This window comes from Rana temporaria, chromosome 10 (genome assembly GCF_905171775.1).
Source record: "Rana temporaria chromosome 10, aRanTem1.1, whole genome shotgun sequence".
Lineage (NCBI taxonomy): Eukaryota > Metazoa > Chordata > Amphibia > Anura > Ranidae > Rana > Rana temporaria.
In genome coordinates, this window is record NC_053498.1 from 140,435,146 (window position 1) to 140,456,515 (window position 21,370).

At 45.2% G+C, this 21,370-nt stretch overlaps 1 protein-coding gene across 11 annotated transcripts in view; it reads left to right on the top strand.

Annotated features, from left to right (window-relative positions):
- KIF1B (kinesin family member 1B) overlaps nt 1-21,370 on the top strand; it is a 267,120-nt gene that overhangs the window by 239,794 nt on the left and 5,956 nt on the right. For all 11 annotated transcript variants that reach the window (XM_040326413.1, XM_040326416.1, XM_040326419.1 and 8 more), the window contains 8 exons: nt 7,465-7,579; nt 11,336-11,469; nt 12,090-12,151; nt 12,722-12,867; nt 15,250-15,489; nt 16,624-16,695; nt 18,828-18,949; nt 19,194-19,343. In XM_040326413.1, coding sequence (XP_040182347.1) covers nt 7,465-7,579; nt 11,336-11,469; nt 12,090-12,151; nt 12,722-12,867; nt 15,250-15,489; nt 16,624-16,695; nt 18,828-18,949; nt 19,194-19,343 — 1,041 coding nt within the window. The remainder of the gene's footprint in view (nt 1-7,464; nt 7,580-11,335; nt 11,470-12,089; nt 12,152-12,721; nt 12,868-15,249; nt 15,490-16,623; nt 16,696-18,827; nt 18,950-19,193; nt 19,344-21,370) is intronic.

Below are 21,370 nucleotides of genomic sequence, written 5' to 3' on the forward strand. Positions count from 1 at the left end.
CTTTGCTTAGAAAGTTTGGAGACCCCTGGGGTCATTGCACAAGGGTAGAACCAGTAGCACTTTTGAAGGGCACCAGCTGAATATATTCAGAAAATGCGTCTACATCAGAAATGATCCACCCAAGGATTAAATGAGAACTTCTTGTATAAGACATGAAGGTTCCCGTGTTTCGATTTTTCTGCAGTGGCGTTGGGTCCACCTCCATCTGCACCGCTCATTAGAGAATACAGTGATGTTCTAGAATTGTGTTAACCCATCAACTCTGTATTTTAAATGGTGCCTTCTAACATCTTCCGTACTACATCTTCAGGGTTCAGTTATTCCTTAACGTGATCCGAGGATTCATTTCCAAGTGATTATCATCTTGCTTGTCTTTTTATTTGCCACATTTATGTTGGATTTATTTAGCGTGGCTCCTTTTTGTTTTTTGCTCCCCTCTCCTTTTCCCTCTGAAGTCTTGTCTGTGCACTGGGCGTCCTCCATTTTTTCTCCCTGAATGTCTCTGTCACTAATAGCAGCTTCTTCTTCTATGTCTTACAGGCTGTTTCTTGATAAGGACATGCCTAGGTATTTTATGTTTTGCTTCAACCCCCCCCCCCCCCCCCCTCCATTACCACCACCCTGCACATAAAGATTCTTCAGTCTCTCACAGAATACTTTATGTCTCCTCCCCCTGCACTGGCTTGCTCCACCCCTTTCCCCAAATAGTGCGTCTGCACTAAATAGCTAAGTGGTAGTATTTAAATGGCAGCATCAAAGACACTATCATCAAACATGTTTTTTATACAATGCAGACTCTATTGAAATATCATGCAATTTGTGATTTAAAAAAAGAATGTTTAGTTTTCTCAAATTTAGGAGAAAATATAAATATTTGGTAAAAATTTCAGCATTTGGCAAAGTAGATGGGAAGGCGAAATTTAGATGTTTTTTAGGGTTCTGTGGGCTTTAAATTGCTTCTTAGGCCCCGTACACACGACCGAACATGTCCACTGAAACTGGTCCGAGGACCAGTTTCAGCGGACATGTTCGGTCGTGTTTATGGCCGATCGGACAGGTTTCCAGCGGACATTTGTCCAGCCGACCGTTTTCCAGCGGACAAAAATTTCTTAGCATGCTAAGAAACATGTCCGCTGGAAGCCTGTCCATCGGACATGTTCGGTCGTCTGTACAGACTCACCAGACATGTCCGCTCGGCCGAAAGCCCTCACATGCGTCAAAGTGATTCGACGCATGCGTGGAAGCATTGACCTTCCAGGGCCGCACACGTTGCCGCGTAATCGTCGCAGTGACGGCGCGGCCACGTCACCGCGTATCGTGTCCGCGCGGATTTCTGTTTGATGGTGTTTACAACCATCAGACAGAAATCCGGCAGTGGACTGCCTGCTGAAAACGGTCCGGCGGGCCTTTTTCAGCGAACAGTCCGTCCGTGTGTACGAGGCTTAGACCCCTTTCACACTGGGTCGCTTTTCAGGCGTTTTAGTGCTAAAAATAGCGCCTGGAAAGCGCCTCTCAAGCCACCCCAGTGTGAAAGCCCAAGTGCTCTCACACTGGGGTGGTGCGCTTGCAGGACGGGAAAAAACGTCCTGCAAGCAGCATCTTTGGTATACACCGCTCCCAAAACGCCCTCCCCATTGAAATGAATGGAAAGCAGTTTGGCAGCGCCGCAACACGGGCGATATTAACCCTTTCTTCGGCCGCTAGCGAAAGTGCTTTACTGCTACCGCCCGACCTGTCCCAGTGTGAAAAGGGTCTGAGGGTTAGGGAAGCTCCTTTCAGCAATTTTAGACCTGATCTTGTCCTAAAAAATGGCCCCTCATTTGCAGGAAACGTGAGTGTAGATATTGAAGAGCAGAGGAGCCCTTAATCTAAGGCCCCTTTGACATGGGCTTAGTTGAAGCAGCAAAAGTAGGTGGTTGTGGTGCTTTTTTAATGCTCTTAGCTGGCTGTAAAAACCCAGCAATGGCCGCCTAACGCCCCCGTACACATCATCAAGGCCGCAAGGCTTTGCTCAACAAAAATAAGTAGGGTAGGTTAACCACCTGCCGACCGCCGCATGTATATGTACGTCCACAGAATGGCATGTACAGGCATATGGGCGTACATGTACGTCCCTGCCTTTCCGCGGGTCGGGGGTCCGATCGGGGCCCCCCCCCGCTACATGCGGCGGTCAGATCCCTGTGGGGAGCGATCCGGGAAGACGGCGCGGCTATTCGTTTATAGTCGCGATCGCTCCCCGGAGCTGAAGAACGGGGAGAGCCGTATGTAAACACGGCTTCCCCGTGCTTCACTGTGGTGGCTGCATCGATCGAGTGATCCCTTTTATAGGGAGACTCGATCGATGACGTCAGTCCTACAGCTACACCCCCCTACAGTTGTAAACACACACAAAGTGAACCCTAAATGTTACAGCGCCCTCTGTGTTTAACTCACAAACTGCTACTGTCATTTTCACAATAAACAATGCAATTTAAGTGCATTTTTTTCTGGTCAATGGTCCAAAAAATGTGTCAAAATTGTCCGAAGTGTCCGCCATAATGTCGCAGTCACGAAAAAAATCGCTGATCGCCGCCATTAGTAGTAAAAAAAATAAAAATGCAATAAAACTATCCCCTATTTTGTAAACGCTATAAATTTTGCGTAAACCAACCGATAAACGATTATTGCGATTTTTTTTTACCAAAAATAGGTAGAAGAATACTTATAGGCCTAAACAGGAAAAAAAAATTATGTATGTTTTTGGGGGATATTTATTATAGCAAAAAGTAAAAAATATTGCATTTTTTTCAAAATTGTCGCTTTATATTTGTTTATAGCGCAAAAAATAAAAACCGCAGAGGTGATCAAATACCACCAAAAGAAAGCTCTATTTGTGGGGAAAAAAGGACGCCAATTTTGTTTGGGAGCCACGTCGCACGACCGCGCAATTGTCTGTTAAAGCGACGCAGTCCCGAACTGTAAAAACCCCTTGGGTCTTTAGGCAGCATATTGGTCCGGGGCTTAAGTGGTTAAGAGCCGGTTCACACTGGGGCAGCACGACTTGCCGAGCGACTCGGCAAGGCGATCTGCCCACGACTTCAGAGGCGACTTGAAAAATTACTTCTGTATTGAAGTCAATGCAAGTCGCCCTGAATTCGTCCCAAAGTAGTACAGAAAACTTCTTCTTGAGTCGCTCCTATTGGAACGGTTCCATTGTACAGAACGGAGCGCGACTTTTTAGGGCGCCTGACGAGTCGCGCCTGTGTGAACCGGCTTTTAGTCCGTTAGCAATTGAGCAGTTGGGTACAGGTTATAAAAGTTTTAGATAATGATTTGCAAATTAGTTGCTGCCTTGTTGCAAGGAAAGTAGGCTAAATTATATGCCGCTTTGGTGATAGTGTCATTTATTCTGCTTTTGTAGCAGTAGATACATTTAAACATATTAGATCTAGTATAATGGTATAATAATAACATGTATTTTTGTTTTTTTAAATGTCATTTTTCTCTGGGTTGACAACTGCCGTTTTTTCCTCTGCCTGTAGTTGCAATAAATAAGTAGATCCCATCTTTTGGGGTGAATTTAGAGTGTGTACAGTACAGGATCACTGCATCACTTTTATAGTGCTTGGTACACACCTTTCCAACTTTGCAATTGGTATTGTCCATCTAGACAGGTCAACAGCTCCCTGTAACTCATGTTCTCTCAGGTTGCGGCTGTATATAGTTAACAGCAGGAATTAGTATGTGTCTGAAAACCCAAGAACACAAGACCTAATATTTGCAGCTTGACAGTCCGGATATGTGGAGGCTGCATTCATTTTCCTTTTGCAGTCATTCTTTCCTTTCATTTCTTCTGATGATCCTGCCCGGGAACACGCTTTCTGTCCTATGCTGACAACGCCCCGTCAGCACACTGTATTAGGAGGTCCAGAGTTGTCACAGGAAGTGCGTTAGGATTGCAGAACACCTCCCCTCATCTTATTTCCATAACTTGCAGGAGGTGTTCTGTAGTCTGCAAGGATGAAGTGAGCAGAGCTGATGAAGCTGCTTAAAGAGGAGGTTCACCCTAAAACAATTATATACCATTACATCCAGCATACTTCCGACATGTACAGTATGCTGGGTTTTTTTTTCCGCTGTACATACCGTCTGAGGCCCTGTACACACGACAGAGGAACTCGACGTGCTTGGCACGTCGAGTTCCTCGTCGAGTTTTGGGATGAAGCCGCCGAGGAGCTCGGCGGGCCGGCTTCTCCCATAGAAGAACGAGGACAACGAGAAAATAGAGAACATGTTCTCTATTTTCTCGTCGAGTTCCTCGGCGGCTCCATCGAGCCAAAACTGTACAGACGACAGAGTTTCTCGGCAGAATCCGGGTTTTGACCGAGTTTCTCGGTGAATTCTGCCGAGAAACTCTGTCGTGTGTACGAGGCCTTATAGTTCCTTTTCACCCGGCTTCCGGGTTCTCACTACTGCCGGGAGTAGGTGTTCCTATGAAGAGGCGTAGATGATTGACGTGCGGATAAGGCGCGTCACGCGTTCCGAAAATAGCCGAACTGGGACTTGGGTCTATACCGCGCCTGCGCAGTCAGCTCTACACGGCTCCTAGTCTGTGCGCAGGCGCCATATAGAGCCGAGTCCCAGTTCGGCTATTTTCTGAACGCATGACGTGCCTTATCCGCACGTCAATCATCTACGCCACTTCATAGGAACGCCTATTCCCCGAGGGAGTGACAACCCGGAAGCCGGGTGAAAAAGAACTATAAGACGGTATGTACAGCGAAAAAAAAAAAATACCAGCATACTGTACATGTCGGAAGTATGCTGGATGTAATGGTATATAGATGTTTTTTAGGGTGAACCTCCGCTTTAAGTTTTTAGTGGAGTACAGGCAAATAGCACAGAAAGTTATCAACTGACAAGATTCTGGCAGAATCAACAGATAGTTTTTTTGCATTTTTCAAACAAATACAGCGAAATACTTTTCGTGGTATATAATGGGGAAAATAATTATTTGATCCCCTGCAGATTTTGTAAGTTTGCCCACTTACAAAGAAATGAAGGGTCTTTAATTTTTTATCATAGGTGTATTTTAAATTCTAGAGACAGAATATCAACCAGAAATCCAGAAAAAAACACATACAAAAAAAAACGTGCAGAAAAAACACATACAAATGTTATAAATGGAGTTGCAGTTCAGTGAGTAAAATAATTCTTTGGACCCCTTCTCAAAACATGACTTAGTAGTTGGTGGAGAAACCCTTGTTGGCAATCACAGAGGTCAGACGTTTCTTGTAGTTGGTGATCAGGTTTGCACATCTCAGGAGGGATTTTGGTCCACTCTTCTTTACAGATCTTCTTCTTTTTTTTTTATAATTTTTTTGTGAATAGCTGCATTTGATGGGCACAGTGGCTGCGTGTGATGGCACAGTGGCTGCGTGTGATGGCACAGTGGCTGCGTGTGATGGCACAGTGGCTGCGTGTGATGGCACAGTGGCTGCGTGTGATGGCACAGTGGCTGCGTGTGATGGCACAGTGGCTGCGTTTGATGGCACAGTGACTGCGTTTGATGGCACAGTGGCTGCGTTTGATGGCACAGTGGCTGCGTTTGATGGCACAGTGGCTGCGTTTGATGGGCACAGTGGCTGCGTTTGATGGGCACAGTGTCTGCATTTAATGGCACAGTGTCTGCGTTTAATGGCACAGTGTGTGCGTTTAATGGCACAGTGTCTGCCTTGGATGGGCTCAGTGTCTGCGTTTGATGGGCACAGTGTCTGCGTTTGATGGGCACAGTGTCTGCGTTTGATGGGCACAGTGTCTGCGTTTGATGGGCACAGTGTCTGCGTTTGATGGGCACAGTGTCTGCGTTTGATGGGCACAGTGTCTGCGTTTAATTGGCACAGTGGCTGCGTTTGATGGCACAGTGGCTGCGTTTGATGGGCACAGTGGCTGCGTTTGATGGACACAGTGTCTGCATTTAATGGCACAGTGTCTGCGTTTAATGGCACAGTGTGTGCGTTTAATGGCACAGTGTCTGCCTTGGATGGGCTCAGTGTCTGCGTTTGATGGGCACAGTGTCTGCGTTTGATGGGCACAGTGTCTGCGTTTGATGGGCACAGTGTCTGCGTTTGATGGGCACAGTGGCTGCGTTTGATGGGCCTGTCCAAGGCCCTAGACTTGGAATGCTTTACCAAACTCCATTCGGTTGGAGGAGAATCACTTGGCCTTTAGGAGAAAGATCAAAACCCATCTCTTTTGAGTTCAAAGGAGAAATGGACCAACAAGCGCCCAGAGGCGATTCAGTTCGCATGTGTAGCGCTATAAAAGTTTTTCACTCACTCACTCACAGTGGCTGCGTTTGATGGGCACAGTGGCAGCATTTGATGTTTTTTTTTTTTGTTTGTTTGCGCCCCCCAAAAATTTTGAGCACTGTATTTTGTATTTCTTCCATTTGTGAACTCCAACAGTTGTCTCCTTCTCACCGAGCTTCTTGTTGATGGTCTTGCAGCCCATTCCAGCCTTGTCCAGGTCTACAATCTTGTCCCCGACATCCTTTGACATCTCTTTGGTCTTGCCTATGATGGTGAGGTTTAAAGGGATGAAATTCTGTGGACAGGTGTCTTTTATACTCATAATGAGTTGTCGTTAGGAGAACTGTCTTACATTGACAGGACTAATCTGTGTACCACATGAGCACATACTGTAGCCAGTCTGTGGGAGCCAGAATTATTGTTGGTTGATAGGGGACCAAATACTTATTTTACTCACTGAACTGCAAATCAATTTATATAAAACATTCGTATTGTGTTTTTTGTGGATATTCTCTCTCTATTTTTTCGAATACACCTATAATAAAAATGATAGACCCTTCATTTCTTTGTAAGTGGGCACACTAACAAAATCTGCCGGGGATCAAATAATTATTTTCCCCATTGTATGTAAACAGATCAAGGGGGAGCAAATAAGAGTTCATTATTAGGATTCACACACACTTTAAATAGATAAGAAAAATATCACTTAGAGGTAGGTTTAGTCTTTTTGACATTCTCCAGATATGATGAAAGACCAGCTTTGTTTATAATTACTGTTGTGGGTCTTACAGGTCGTCCTTTATGTCTGAGAGCCAGGTAGGCTGATGTATGGTGGTGACATGCAATGAGGTCTGATGACAGCCCCAGCTGCTTATGATCACCATCCTGTGCCTTTTTTTATATATCTCTCTGGAGCAATCACTAAGGTCCCTGCCGCACAGGTGCTCTTTACAGATTTAACCAAGCCAAAACATATATATGAAGTATGGCAGTGCTCCTTCTTTCACAGGATCCATGCTGTTTTTAGGGAATTAATATCTTAGATCAGTGTTCCTGTAAAGTCACATTTGTGTGTTTTTTGTCACTTGTGGTGTGTGTTGGGAGTCGGTGTGTTCTGTGTTGTACAAGGACAGCGCGGATATAGAGGTTAACTGTTACCACCCTGATTCTCTAGGACCTTTTATCGGTTCGAGGCTGTATGGGACAGCTCCTTGCACAACTCCCTACTCCTTAATAGAGTCACTCCCTATGGAGAGAAGATCTATATGACACTTTCAGCTTACTTAGAGGTACGTAGTCTTTCATCTATCTTCTGCCTGCCTGTCTAATGCCGCATACACACCATCACTTTATGTGATGAAAAAAAAAAACATTTTCTGTGAAGTAAAAAACAACGTTTTTGAAACTTCAATTTTCAAAGACGAAGTTGCCTACACACCATCGTTTTTCTCACAATGTTCTAGCAAAACGAGGTTACGTTCACCACGTTTTTCCATTGAAGCTCGCTTCATAACTAGCTTCTGGGCATGCGCGGGTGTAAAAACTTTGTTTTAAACTACGTTTTTTGCTACACACGGTCAATTTCTGTGAAGTAAAAAACGACGTTTTGAAAAACGACACACAAAATTGAAGCATGCTTCAATTTTTTTTTGTCGTTTTTCAGAAGACATAAAACGACGTTTTCCCCCCACACACGGTCATTTACAGTGACGTTTTTAAAAACGTCGTTTTTTTTCATCACATAAAGTGATGGTGTGTATGCGGCATTTGTCTATTATTTATTCTGTTACTGCTGTTTTTAAATGTTTTCTATCACTGTGACATATTCTATCACTTGTTTGACTTTATCTCTGTGAAGCGTGTTTCAATTCTGCACCAGTGTGATCAATGTAGTTCTCACTCCATCCATTGCTGTGTTTTCATCCCTTAACTCCACTATTCCATCTTGACTCTTTCTACCCTCCATCGTCCAATCCTTCTATCTTCTCTTTTAACAACATATACCGTCTTATTTTCCTTATCCTGCTTTTGCTCTCTCCATTTCCCTCCCTCTCTCCCCTATTCCTTCTTTTCTTCCTTCCCTCTCTCCTTATTTCCCTGTATCATTCCTGCCTTACCCCTTCCTTCCTAATTCCTTCTCTTCCTCCACCCTTCTTTCCCTTATTCCCTCTTTTTACCCTTCTCTCCACTTCGTTCCTCTCTCCCCTATTCCTTCTGTTCTTCCTCCCGTTTCCTCCCTCTCTCCCCTATTCCTTCTTTTCTTCCTTCCCTCTCTCCTTATTTCCCTGTATCATTCCTGCCCTCACCCCTTCCTTCCTAATTCCTTCTTTTCCTCCACCCTTCTTTCCCTTATTCCCTCTTTTTACCCTTCTCTCTACTTCGTTCCTCTCTCCCCTATTTCTTCTGTTCTTCCTCCCGCTTCCCTTCCTCTCTCCCCTATTCCTTCTGTTCTTCCTCCCGCTTCCCTTCCTCTCTCCCCTATTCCTTCTTTTCTTCCTTCCCCCTCTCCTTACTTCCCTCTATTGTTCCTGCCTCACCCCTTCCTTCCTTCCTTCCTTCCTAATTCCTTCTCTTCCCTCACCCTTCTTTCCTTTATTTCCTTTTTTCACCCTTCCCTCTCTTTCTCTACTATTCCTTCCTCTCTCCCCTATGCTTTCTGTTCTTCCTCCCGCTTCCCTTCCTCTCTCCCCTATTCCTTCTTTTCTTCCTTCCCTCTCTTCTTACTTCCCTCTATTGTTCCTGCCTCACCCCTTCCTTTCTTCCTAATTCCTTCTCTTCCCTCACCCTTCTTTCCTTTATTCCCTTTTTTCACCCTTCCCTCTCTTTCTCTACTATTCCTTCCTCTCTCCCCTATGCTTTCTGTTCTTCCTCCTGCTTTCCTTCCTCTCTCCCCTATTCCTTCATTTCTTCCTTCCCTCTCTTCTTACTTCCTTCTATCGTTCCTCCCTGCCTCTCCCCTTCTCTCCATTCTTCTTTCCATCTTTCCCCTTCCCATATCCTTCTTTTCTTTTATTCCCTCTTCTCACCCTTCCCTCCCTCCTTCTCTCTACTTTGTTCCTCTTTCCCCTATTACTTCTGTTCTTTCTCCCACTTTTCTTAATCTCTCCCCATTCTTTCTTTTTTTTTCCTTCCCTCTCTTACTTTCTCCTATCGTTCCTTGCTCCCTACATCGCCCCTTCCTTCCTTCTTAACTTCTTCTCTTCCCCAATCCTTCTTTCCATTATTCCCTCTTTTCATTCTTCCCTCCCCTATTCCTCTTTTTCTTCCTCTTCTCTCCCCTTCCCTCTGTCCTTTTCCCCCCTTCCTTCCCCCCCCCCCCCCCTCATCATTAGGCCTCATGCATGCTAGGCATAACACAAAGGAAAGATAAACTCTCCAAGATAGTCACTAAGACCCCTTTCACACTGGGTCGTTTTGCAGGCGCTATTGCTCTAAAAATAGCGCCTGCAAACCGACCTGAAACAGGCGCTGCTGTGTCTCCAGTGTGAAAGCCCCGAGGGCTTTCACACTGGAGCGGTGCGCTAGCAGGACGGTAAAAAAAAGCCATACTAGCCGCATCTTTGGAGCGGTGTGTACATCGCTCCTGCCCATTGAAATCAATGGAGCACTGCGGCTATACCGCCGGCAAAGCGCCTCTGCAGATAGCAAATAGCGGCGCTTTACCGCCAACACCACCCCAGTGGGAAAGGGGCCTATGTGGCACACTTCAATTGAGTAAAACACATTGCTTTATTGAATACAAATTCAATAAAAATGACAAATCCAATCCCTTTACCAACACTTGTTAAAATAAAAAGACAACATTGGCTTGCTGACAGGAAGCAGCAGCATTTTCACCCATCCAAACTACCATTCATCACAGGGGAATCCAGGTAACGATTCCTAGTAATCGAGGATTTAGGGGCTTGTGATCGTGAAACAAGTTCATTAATTTCATTGGCCAGAATATGAATCTATCCCATAGCCATTTAAATGAATGGGCGCTCATGCACTAAACATGCCTAGCAATTAGGCATTTTTAAACAAGAATAAATGCGTTAAGACACATTGGGCTTTTTTTCTACGCCAACGCTTCTCTACCGATTGCAATTTTGGCACATTCAAATTTCTGCCTCTAAACGCCTGCAAATGCCTATGGCCTGGATTCACAAAGCACTTGCGCCGACGTATCTCGAGATACGCCGCGTAAGTGCAAATATGCGCCGTCGTATCTGTGCGCCGTGCCCACAAAACCAAGATAAGCGGATAGTGGGCGCATATTTACGCTGGATGTATTTGGCACTCCCATTGATTTTCTATTCACATATGCAAATGAGGGAGATACGCCGATTCACGAACGTACGTCCGTCCGACGCAGTGCGCGTAAAGTCCTACGTCCGGCGTAAAGTTATTCCCCATAAAGGAGGTGTAACTCAGCAGCATCCATGCAAAGGGCTGCAGCAGGCAACACAAGCCGACTTTTTTTTTACGTAGTTTACGTAGGACGTGAATATGACTAGGCGTAGGTTACGTTCGCGCCGTAGGCAGTGATCCGACGTATCCTAGGCAATTGTTCCGACGTGATTGTAAGCATGCGCACTGAGATGCGCCCAAGGGACAGCGCATGCGCAGTTGGGGATACGTATCTGTTTGGCGCTCGGCCCATCATTTGCATGGGGTCACGCCTCATTAGCATGGCTCACGCCCACTTCCACTTACGCCTGAGAAACCCAGCGCAGATTTGGGAGGAAGTGCTTTGTGAATTCAGTGCTTGCCTCTCTGCGCTGCGTCAGCGTAGCGTTAAGGAGATACGCTACGGCAGCATTAATATGCGCCAGTGTCTGTGACATAAAGGGGCATTTAGCGGCAGAAAGAAAAAGTCAAAACATCTATAAATCTTGCATTTGACAGCTGTAGTGTGCCTTACTTCCTTCTCTCCCCTCTTGTGTCTTTGTGCACCCCATTCTCACCCCCACTGTCTCTTTCCTTGAAAGTGCCTTTAGTGTTAAAATGTAGAAAATTACACATGTTTACACCATTGCGCAATCTTTCCCTTTCTTTTTCAGCTTGATCATTGTATCCAGCCAGCAGTGATTACAAAAGATGTGTGTATGGTCTTTTATTCTCGTGATGCCAAAATCTCCCCTCCTCGATCCCTGCGCAGTCTCTTTGGCAGCGGATATTCAAAGACTCCTGACTGGTGAGGACTTTATTTATTTATTTTTTTCTCTCTGATGTTTACTCAGGAAAGGTAATATTGCCAAGAATTCGGTATGAAAATCAGAGCTGCTGTTAGAAATCATGGGACCCCATACTGCCTACCAGACAGGACCCCGCTTACTCCCCACCCCCAGAAAATATAAAATGCACTAAAATCATTATTATGTGACATATTTAATGCCCCCCTCCACTGCTCTCCATCTTGGAACATCCCCTTGAATGTTCGTAGCAGCTGCTGGTGGGAGAGGAGCGAAGCCCTAAACGCTGCTGGAAAAAAGGGGAGCGGGGGGGGATGCTAGAACTGATCCCCTGCAGCACATCTGGAGGGAATGAGTGGAGGAGAAGCCGGAAGCGCTGCAGGGGGAGGCAGAACAGGACTGTGACTACAGAAAGGCAGTACAGCTGGCCCTCCTTTTCAGCAGCTACCCAGGGCCCCCTTTTGAACTGATGGGGCCTGGGCCCAGTACAGGAGGGCTGGCTTTACTGCCTTATCAGTGGCCCTGACAACAATCACTCACACCCCAGCTGTAATGTTAATTATATCAATTGTACTTATTGGTATCTGTGGTGAACATACTCTCTCATTTGCTTTAATTACAGTAACAGAGTAACTGGAATCTATGAACTGAGTTTGTGCAAAATGGCTGACACAGGAAGTCCTGGTAAGAAAAAAATGTTTTGCCTACTGGTATATTTGTACACATATCTTTGTGTTTTATATATCTCATATGCTTCTCTGAGCGCTAGCTATCACTTCTGTTGGACCCTGATCCAGCCAAGAGAATTTTCAGGTATTATTTCATGGTGGGGGCCTGGAGATCCTGGGTTGATAGGTAGGGTAAGGTCTAGTTGGGTGGCTCTTGCACCGGAGTTGTCGGAAGAGCTGTGGCAGGAGGTCCTTGATAATTACCATATCTTACCACTGTCCTATCCTCATTGGATAGGATGATTCAGCTTTAGTACCACGATCAGATGTTTTATACACATTCTAGGGCTGTATACCATCTTCTATTTGCTGGATGCTACATAATGCTCATGATTAAGCCCCACTTTGGGTGAAACATGTTTGGGACATGGCTTTGGGTGGGAGTGAGCAGTGTGCTCTCATTGCAATAAACCTTGGCTAGAGTTGAACTTCTTCAATGTATGACCTGTTATTTGGATGTAGACTGCTACATAGTGTTATAAAATTAGCCTGGACTTTTATTTTGATTTAATGTTCTTCCAATTAGGAATGCAGCGAAGGAGAAGGAAAATTTTGGACACTTCAGTGGCTTATGTCCGTGGAGAGGAGAACCTGGCTGGGTGGAGACCTCGAGGTGACAGTTTGATCCTGGAACACCAGTGGGAGCTGGAGAAAATGGAGCAGCTCCACGAGGTAGGACAGTTGGAGTTTAATCGTGTTTTTCCATTGAATGGTCCAAAAACAATTACCATATGAAAGAACTCCAGATATGCACAGCTTGCATCAGCCAAGCCCCTGAAAGCAAGGATGGGTCTCTTTTTACATACAGGAATATGCATGATTAATTCTTTGGTGACCTGAAATCATTGTAGACTATATGCCAAGGCCAAATTTAGCAGTCAGTATGTGCCAATTAACTTCACTATAACTCTGTGACTAAGTTGCCTGTGTAAATCATTTCTACATTTCTAAGGCGGTATAAAAAAGGTATACTGTTGTAATAACAAATCAATTCTGCTCTAATTTTTAGTCTAGGCTAAAAGTGGACAAAAATGTTAACTTTGTAATTCATTTATATTTTTTTTAATACTATATTTGTATCAAACTATTACAGTATTAAACAGAGGCACGTTGCCATCTGCAGGGCTGCATTAGCCTCTGCAAGTGGCTACTAATATGATTTAAGCGGAGTTCCACCCAAAAATGGAACTTCCACTTTTCCGGTTCCTCTTCTCCCCCCCCCCTCCGGTGTCACATTTGGCAACTTTCAGGGGGGAGCAGATACCTGTCTAATACAGGTATTTTGCTCCCACTTCCGAGCATAGATTCCCGAGCCACCCAAGGGTATCTACGCCACTTCCGGCGCCTTCTCCACTGATTCCCTTCCCGAAGATGGCGGCGCCTCCAGCCGAGAGCCGAGTTAGAGATCTGCTTCGGGTGCTGACATCGCGGGTGCCCTGGACAGGTAAGTGTCCTTATTTTAAAAGTCAGCAGCTGCAGTATTTGTAGCTGCTGACTTTAAAAAAAATAATCGGCGGACCTCCGCTTTAAGAATCTCTTTGATTTGATCCTGTTCTTTTTGTGAAAATTGTCCTGCAACAAGAATTTTTATTTTCGTAATCCTTAGACAATCAAACGTAATAAAACTAAACACTAAAAACTTTTTTTGAGCAGTGTTTAAAAATAAATAATGTTACTGCGCATAAAAAGTGCATTTTATTCTGAAATTTGTTCTGTTTAAAACAACACTAAACTTATAATTTTGGTACAAAGCATTGCAAAGTTATTTACAAATGAATTAAAGTAAGTTTTTTTTTTAATTATGCACTTTTTTCAGGTTGAGACGTGTAGAATATATGTAAAAGGTGCAAAAATATTAATAAACAAAGCAAACAAAAACAAAAATATTAGTTAATGAAAGAGAAAAAAAGTCACCAGGAAAATTATAATTAAATGGATTAAAAGAAAAACATGTTAATTAGGGCTAATTAAAGTAAACTAAGGTCTAGACTAAATCAGCAGCTAAGAATACTGCAGTTGCTGACTTTTAAATATAAAGACACCTGTGCTGGGAGCTCGCGATGTTGGCACCCAAAGCCGACCCGTCCCTCGGCTCCGGTTGCAGGTGCCGGCATCACGGTTTCACAGCCTGTTTCCTACTGCGCATGCGCGAGTGGCACTGTGCTATCTAAATGCTGTGTGTCTCCCATAAGGCAGCAGGGAGGAGGAGGGGCCGGACATTACCTAGTTCTGATCTTTTTGGATTTGACAAGTATCTGCTCCCCCCTGAAAAATGCCAAATGTGGCACTGGAGGGGGGGGAGGAATCCGATCAGCAGAACTTCCATTTATGGGTGGAACTCTGCTTTAATAAGGGGTTCAACACAGGAACATATAATAAAAAAACGTTTTATTTAATTTTTTTACTTGTCAGGTTGCTTTAACTGACTTCATCTGCAGATCGAAGTTCAGCCCTTTGATCTGTAGATGAAAAAAACAAAAATTTACAAAATGAAACAATGTTTCATTGTAGCTTTCTGTATTCACAGCTGAGCAATGTTGTTGATAAACATTTCCAGACTGTTTATTTTTTTTGACAGCTCCTGCTGCCAGACCTTCTCTGCAATGCAGCTGTGATTCATCAGAGCTGAATTGCCATGTACTGGAACAGGGGGGGATCCCGGCAGAAGGACGTACTAGACACGCCCTGTGTACAATGATTACATTTTTTGGGCGTGTCTAGTACGCCCAGAGTTTGCATTTGGTTATTGTAGCTGGAATTTGGTTTTAAACTCTTTCCTCTATTGAGGAGCTTGTCCATCATGTATATTTTATCTTTTCCTTAGAAGAAAGTTTTGGTTTGTCTATGTTACTAACACTTCTTAATTTATAGAGGTTTAGCACAATAGTGTATAAAGTTTAGCAAGTTGTAAGTTTTCAGGCTGGTAAAAGAGCTACAGGATCCCAACTAGCCCTGTCGGCTACATTTCTTCCATAGCTGGAGTGGTACAGGTCTATTGCCTATTGGGGTTGTCTCTTTGCTGTTTGTATAATATAATTCTGTGCTTCTTCTAAGGTGGAGAAAACTCGGCACCTCCTTTTGCTCAGAGAGAAACTTGGAGACAGCATTCCCAAATCCCTGAGCGAGTCCATCTCACCAAGCCTCAGTAGCGGGACCCTCAGCACCTCCACCAGCATCTCCTCTCAGATCTCCACCACCACCTTCGAAAGTGCCATCACCCCCAGCGAGAGCAGCGGATACGACTCCACCGATGTTGAAAGCCTGGTGGATCGCGAGAAGGAGCTCGCCAGCAAGGTGAATTTTTCGGAGTCTTTTATTTGTAGTAAACATTTATGGAATTTCTTCTTGAACCTCCTGGCGGTTAGGAGATGAATACTGCTGCAGCACTTTATGCTTTCCACTTCCTGTAATGGAGTCTCCTTCTTTTTTTTAACATGTGTCCTGCATGTTGAAAAAGGCAGATTATGGGGGTAATCCACAAAAGGGATACGCCGGCGTATCTACTGATACGCCGTCGTATCCCTGTTTCTATCTTTGGAACTGATCCACAGAATCAGTTTCCAGGAGATAGACAGAAGATCCGACATGTGTAATTGAATTACACTGTCGGATCTTAAGGATGCAATTCTAGGCCGGCCGCTAGGTGGCGAGGCCATTGCGGCCGGCGTAGAATATGCAAATGAACACTTACGGCGATCCAAGAACGCTCCGACGGGCCCGTCGCTCTAATGCTACGTCGTTTACGTCGAGTTACGCCGTGTAAAAATAGGGCTGAGTCCTATTTGACTAAGCCCTATTAAGTATGGCCGTCGTTCCCGCGTCGAAAATTCAAACTCTACGTCGTTTGCGTAAGACATCCGTGAATGGCGCTGGACGCCATTTACGTTACCGTCTAAGCAAATGACGTCGGAGCGACGTCAGTTAGCGCAATGCACATCGGGTAAGTTACCCGACGGAGCATGCGCAGTACGTCCGGCGCGCCTAATTTAAATGGGACTCGCCCCATTAGATTCGGAACGCCTTGCGCCGGACGGATTTGAGTTACACCGCCGCAAATTTCCAGGCAAGTGTGTTGTGGATCGATACCTAACTTAGGAAATTTGCGGCAGTGTAACTTAAATCACTTAAGTTACGTTGCGCTGCGGGGCTGTGGATTTGGCCCTATATTTCTTTACAGTCCATAAGGAAGGCAGACATGTTGGGTATAGGCTTCACTAATAGATGTGAGGACATAAAGGAAACCAAAGACCACCAACTCCTCACCTTTTTCTCCCCTATTTATATTTTAATGCTCTTCTGGGAAAGAGGGTCTGTATGGTCTCCTTATCTGTCCTTTAGGCAGGAGTTGGTCTTTAAAAATGAAAACATTTACCTAGAGATTTGCCAAGTACTGTCATTGTAATACCAATGTCCCTTCCTGTTCTGCAGTGTCTCAGACTACTCACTCATACATTTAACCGGGAGCTGACCGCGGTGTGCAACAGCATCAGTGATTGTAAGGTAAGTGGAACACTCGCCTTCTACCTTCTGTTTGGTGAATACTTTATGAAACACATTGTGCTGAATACAGAACTCCGTTCTTTTATTTTAAGAATATTCAAAGACATTTATTTATACTCAAGCACAACACAATGGTTCTGTCCATTGCAGATTATTTTTAGTATCACAGTAGAAATGAATAGGACTTCAAGTATATTTAAAGTCAAAACATTTTTCATTTTGCACAGAGTAGGAAAGGATTAAAAAAAAACCCTGTCAGGTTATTTTGTTTTCTGTGTCCCATTAGGAAGATTTCCCTTCACTTCCTGTCCTATAGACTAGTGGTCCCCAACTTCCGGTCCATGGCATGTTGATAACCAGGCCGCACAGCGGGAGGTGAGCGGCAGTCACGGTCCACACAGGCCTATTACAGACCGTGGTCGCTGCTCACCACCTGTTGTGCGGCCATGCCAGTTTGTCCTCTCCCCCGGCTGCTCCGCCCACCCGCCCAGCTGACGATGTCATCCTATCAGCTGGGCAGGGAGCGGGAGGAGCTGCAGATTATAATGGAGAGCTCTTCCCGCCCCCTGCCCTGCTGATAGGAGGACATTGTCGGGTGGGTGGAGCTGCCGGGAGAGGACACACGGACTGAGCACAGCCTCTGCCCTGTCAAAGGTAGGAGTCCTGTGCAGAGCTAGCAGAGATAAGAAGGGGGGGGGGGAGAGAGAGAGACTGCAGGGGCACTGTGATGGAGGAGGCTGGGATTGTTCTCGGGGACTGCTCTGTAAAGGGGGCACTGTAATATAAAGGGGACTGCACTGTAAAGGGGCATGCACTGTAAAAGGAACTTCTCTGTAATCATTACAGTGCCCCTTTACAGAGAGGTTCATTTTACAGTGCAGTTCCCTTTTTATAACAGCCCCCCTTTACATTACAGTGCCCCCTTTACAGAGCAATCTACTTTATAGCACAGCCCCCCTTTTTATATCAGTGCCCTTTTTTCAGTGCAGTCCCCTTTACACCACAGTGCCCCCTTTACAGAGCAATCTCCTTTATATCACAGCCCCCCTTTACATTACATTGCCCCTTTACAGTGTAGTTCCCTTTATATCACAGCCCCCTTTACATTACAGTGCCCCTATACAGTGCAGTCTCCTTTTTATCACAGCTTCCCTTTACATTACAGTGCAGTCCCCTTTATATCACAGCCCCCTTTACATCACAGTGCCCCCTTTACAAAGCAGTCTTCTTTACATCACAGCGCCCCCTTTACAAAGCAGTCTTCTTTACATCACAGCACCCCCTTTACAAAGCAGTCTTCTTTACATCACAGCGCCCACTTTACAGAGCAGTCCCTGATACATTCCAGTGCCCCTTTTGCAGAGCAGTCCCCGATACATTGCAGTGCCCCTTTTGCAGAGCAGTCCCCGATACATAACAGTGCCCCTTTTGCAGAGCAATCCCCCATACATTAGAGTGCCCCCTTTACAGAACAGTCCCTGATTAATTGCAGTGCCCCCTTTACAGAACTGTCCCCTTTACATCACAGTAAAAAGGGGACTACACTGTAATGTAAAGGATGGCTGTGATGTGAAGGGAAACTGATTGCACTGATATAAAGGGGGGGGGACTGTGCTGTGAAGGGGGGCTGAGGACAGACTCTGCAAATATCCTTATCTGCCGACCCCTCACTGTGCCGAGCAGCAGCTGCAGGAACCGAGGGTCTGGAGGAGCAAGATTCCTGAAACCAGCGTAGAACACATGGGGCGGAAGTGACGTCAGCAAGGGGGCGGTGACTAGTTGCGGAGCATGCTCAGACCCTCGGTTCCTGCAGTTGCTGGTCGGCACAGTGACGGGGTAGACCATCTCAGGAGGACTTCATACACTGATGAGCCTGTTTACGCTGTAATCCAGTAAGTGTTTTCAACCGTTGCCTTTTGATAAAATTGCTCACATGCTGCACTCAGAACGCCTTTCTCTGCATAACACTGTACATTGGGACTTATCTATGTCTAGTTGATGTGTGGCTGTATGGCTCCATGTTGGTTTCAGCCTTGTGTGTTGCTGATATCTGGTACATTTGCATTGTCCTGCATGCAGACAATTTGCATGGATACTTTGTGTAGATAAATCAAGCACTCTTGGTTCTTCAGCTGTCCGATATCTCCCCGATTGGACGTGACCCATCTGTCTCAAGCTTCAGCAGCGCCACCCTGACACCCTCCTCCACCTGCCCATCCCTGGCAGAATCCAGATGCAGCTCTGTGGACCAGAAGTGAGTATTTCTTGCTACTTCACTGGTGTATTGGGTTTTATTGATTATAGTGTCTGCGGGATGAGCTATTCTTGCTGCTCTCAACAGCCAATCAGAGCCTTTATTTTCATGAGACCTGATTTTTCTTGCTCAGGTCAGTACAGGTTAAAAAAGGGAGAATCCGATTGCTTTATACATTTTTATAAGTGATGCTTCTTCTTTACGTTATTGCCGTCATCTTATTTGAAACCTCCTTTTATTTCAGAACGCCAGAAGCCAACTCCCGTGCCTCCAGCCCCTGCATGGAATTCGAACAATTTCAGTTGGTGCCCACAGTGGAGACGTCATACCTGGCGCGTGCCGGGAAGAACGAATTTCTCAATCTTGTGCCCGACATTGAAGAGCTGAGACCTGGGTACGAGGTCTTCTATGATTACAAACATAAGATAGTTCCACACCTTATAGTTCCTCCACAGGTGGGACGTCTTGGGTTAGCTTGCTTAACCGTTTCAGCCCCCGAAGATTTGGCTGCACAATAACCGGGGCATTTTTTGCGAAACGGCACTGTGTCGCTTTAACTGACAATTGCGCCGTTGTGCGATGTTGTACCCAAACAAAATTTGAGCTTTCTTTTGGTGGTATTTGATCGCCTCTGCGTTTTTTTTATTTTTTATAACAGAAAAAGCGACAAATTTGAAAAAATACAATGGCCCAGATTCAGAGAGATCGGCGCATCTTTAGATAGGGGTAGCGCATCTCATATGCGCTACGCCGTCGTAACATTGAGAGGCAAGTACAGTATTCACAAAGCACTTGCTCCCATATGTACGCCGGCGTAACATAAAAAGGGCCGGCGTAAGCCCGCGTAATTCAAAGTAGCAAGGCAGTGGGCGTGTAGTATTCTAATGAAGCGTGACCCCATGTGAATGCATGGCCGAACGAACGGCGCATGCTCAGAATCACGTTGCAAATACTCCCTAAGATACGACGGCTCAATGCGTATGACGTGAACCTAACTTACGCCCAGCCCCATTCACGTACGACTTATGTAAACGATGTAAAATCCGACGGCACTTCCGACGTCCATATCCTACACGACTTAGACTAGCTTTTTGGTGGTTTAACTTTACGCCGGAAAAACGCCTTACGTAAACGACGTAGATTACAGCGACGGGCGCAAGTACGTTTGTGAATCGGCGTATGTAGCTCATTTACATATTAAATGCGTAAATCAACGGAAGCGCCCCTTGCGGCCAGCGTAAATATGCACCCACGATACGACGGCGTAGGAGACTTACGTCGGTCGTATCTTGGCAAAATTCAGGCGTATCTCATTTTAAGAATCCGCGCATAGATACGACGGCGCAGATTTGGACTTACGACGGTGTATCAGTAGATACGTCGGCGTGAGTCTTTCTGAATCCGGCTAATAATCTTTTACTTTTTGCTATAGTAAATATACCAATAAAATAAAAAAATAAATCCTCAGTTAAGGCCAATACGTATTCTTCTACATATTTTTATTTTTTTACTAGTAATGGGCGTGATCTGCGATTTTTTATTTTTTTTGCAGTATTGCGGTGTTGCAGCGGACAGGTCGGACACTTTTGACACATTTTTGGGCTATAAATATGCACTGATTACTATGTAAATGTCACTGGCAGGGAAGTAGTTAACACAAGGGGGCGATCAAGGTGTTAACTGTGTTCCCTATTGTGTGTTCTAAATGTGGGGGGATGGGACTAACTAGAAGAGATGACAGATTGTGGTTTCTACTTTGTAGAAACAGACGATCTGCCTCCTGTCCTCTGACAGCACAGGGATTTGTGTGTTTACACACACAAACCCCCGGGCATCGGGTTCCCCACTGTGCAGCGGGCTTGCATGCCGTATATTACGGGATTTCGCCCAGGAGAGCCATTCTGCCGCAGTATATCTGCGTGAGCCGGTCGAGAACCGGTTAAGGTATCCACAACTATTATATAACAGACCCTCATATTTATTTATTATTTTATTGTAGGCATTTATATAACACTGATATTTACACATTTACACCATTCTCTACCATCAATGAGCTTACAATTGCAGTAAAGAAAATTGCTTGATTCCTGACTGTGTTGATGGGGGGTATCCCTCCCGTGAACCTATTGTGTTCTGCCGGTGGGGGGTGAGCTATGGCAGCTGCTACCAATAAACGCATGTAAAATCCAACAGGTTGGTTGTACCCAAGTTGATCGCTCAATCAACTTGGGTACATTCAGCCTGTCCATACATGGATCGAATCTTGGCTGGTTCCTGCTGATTCGAACTGTCTATGGCCGGCTTTAGGCCCCTATCATGCATGTATACACAAACATACACATAATAAGGCCTTTTTAGGCAGGAGCCAATTAAACCTAATAGAATTCTTTTGGAGTGAAGAAACTTGAGTGCCTGGAAAAA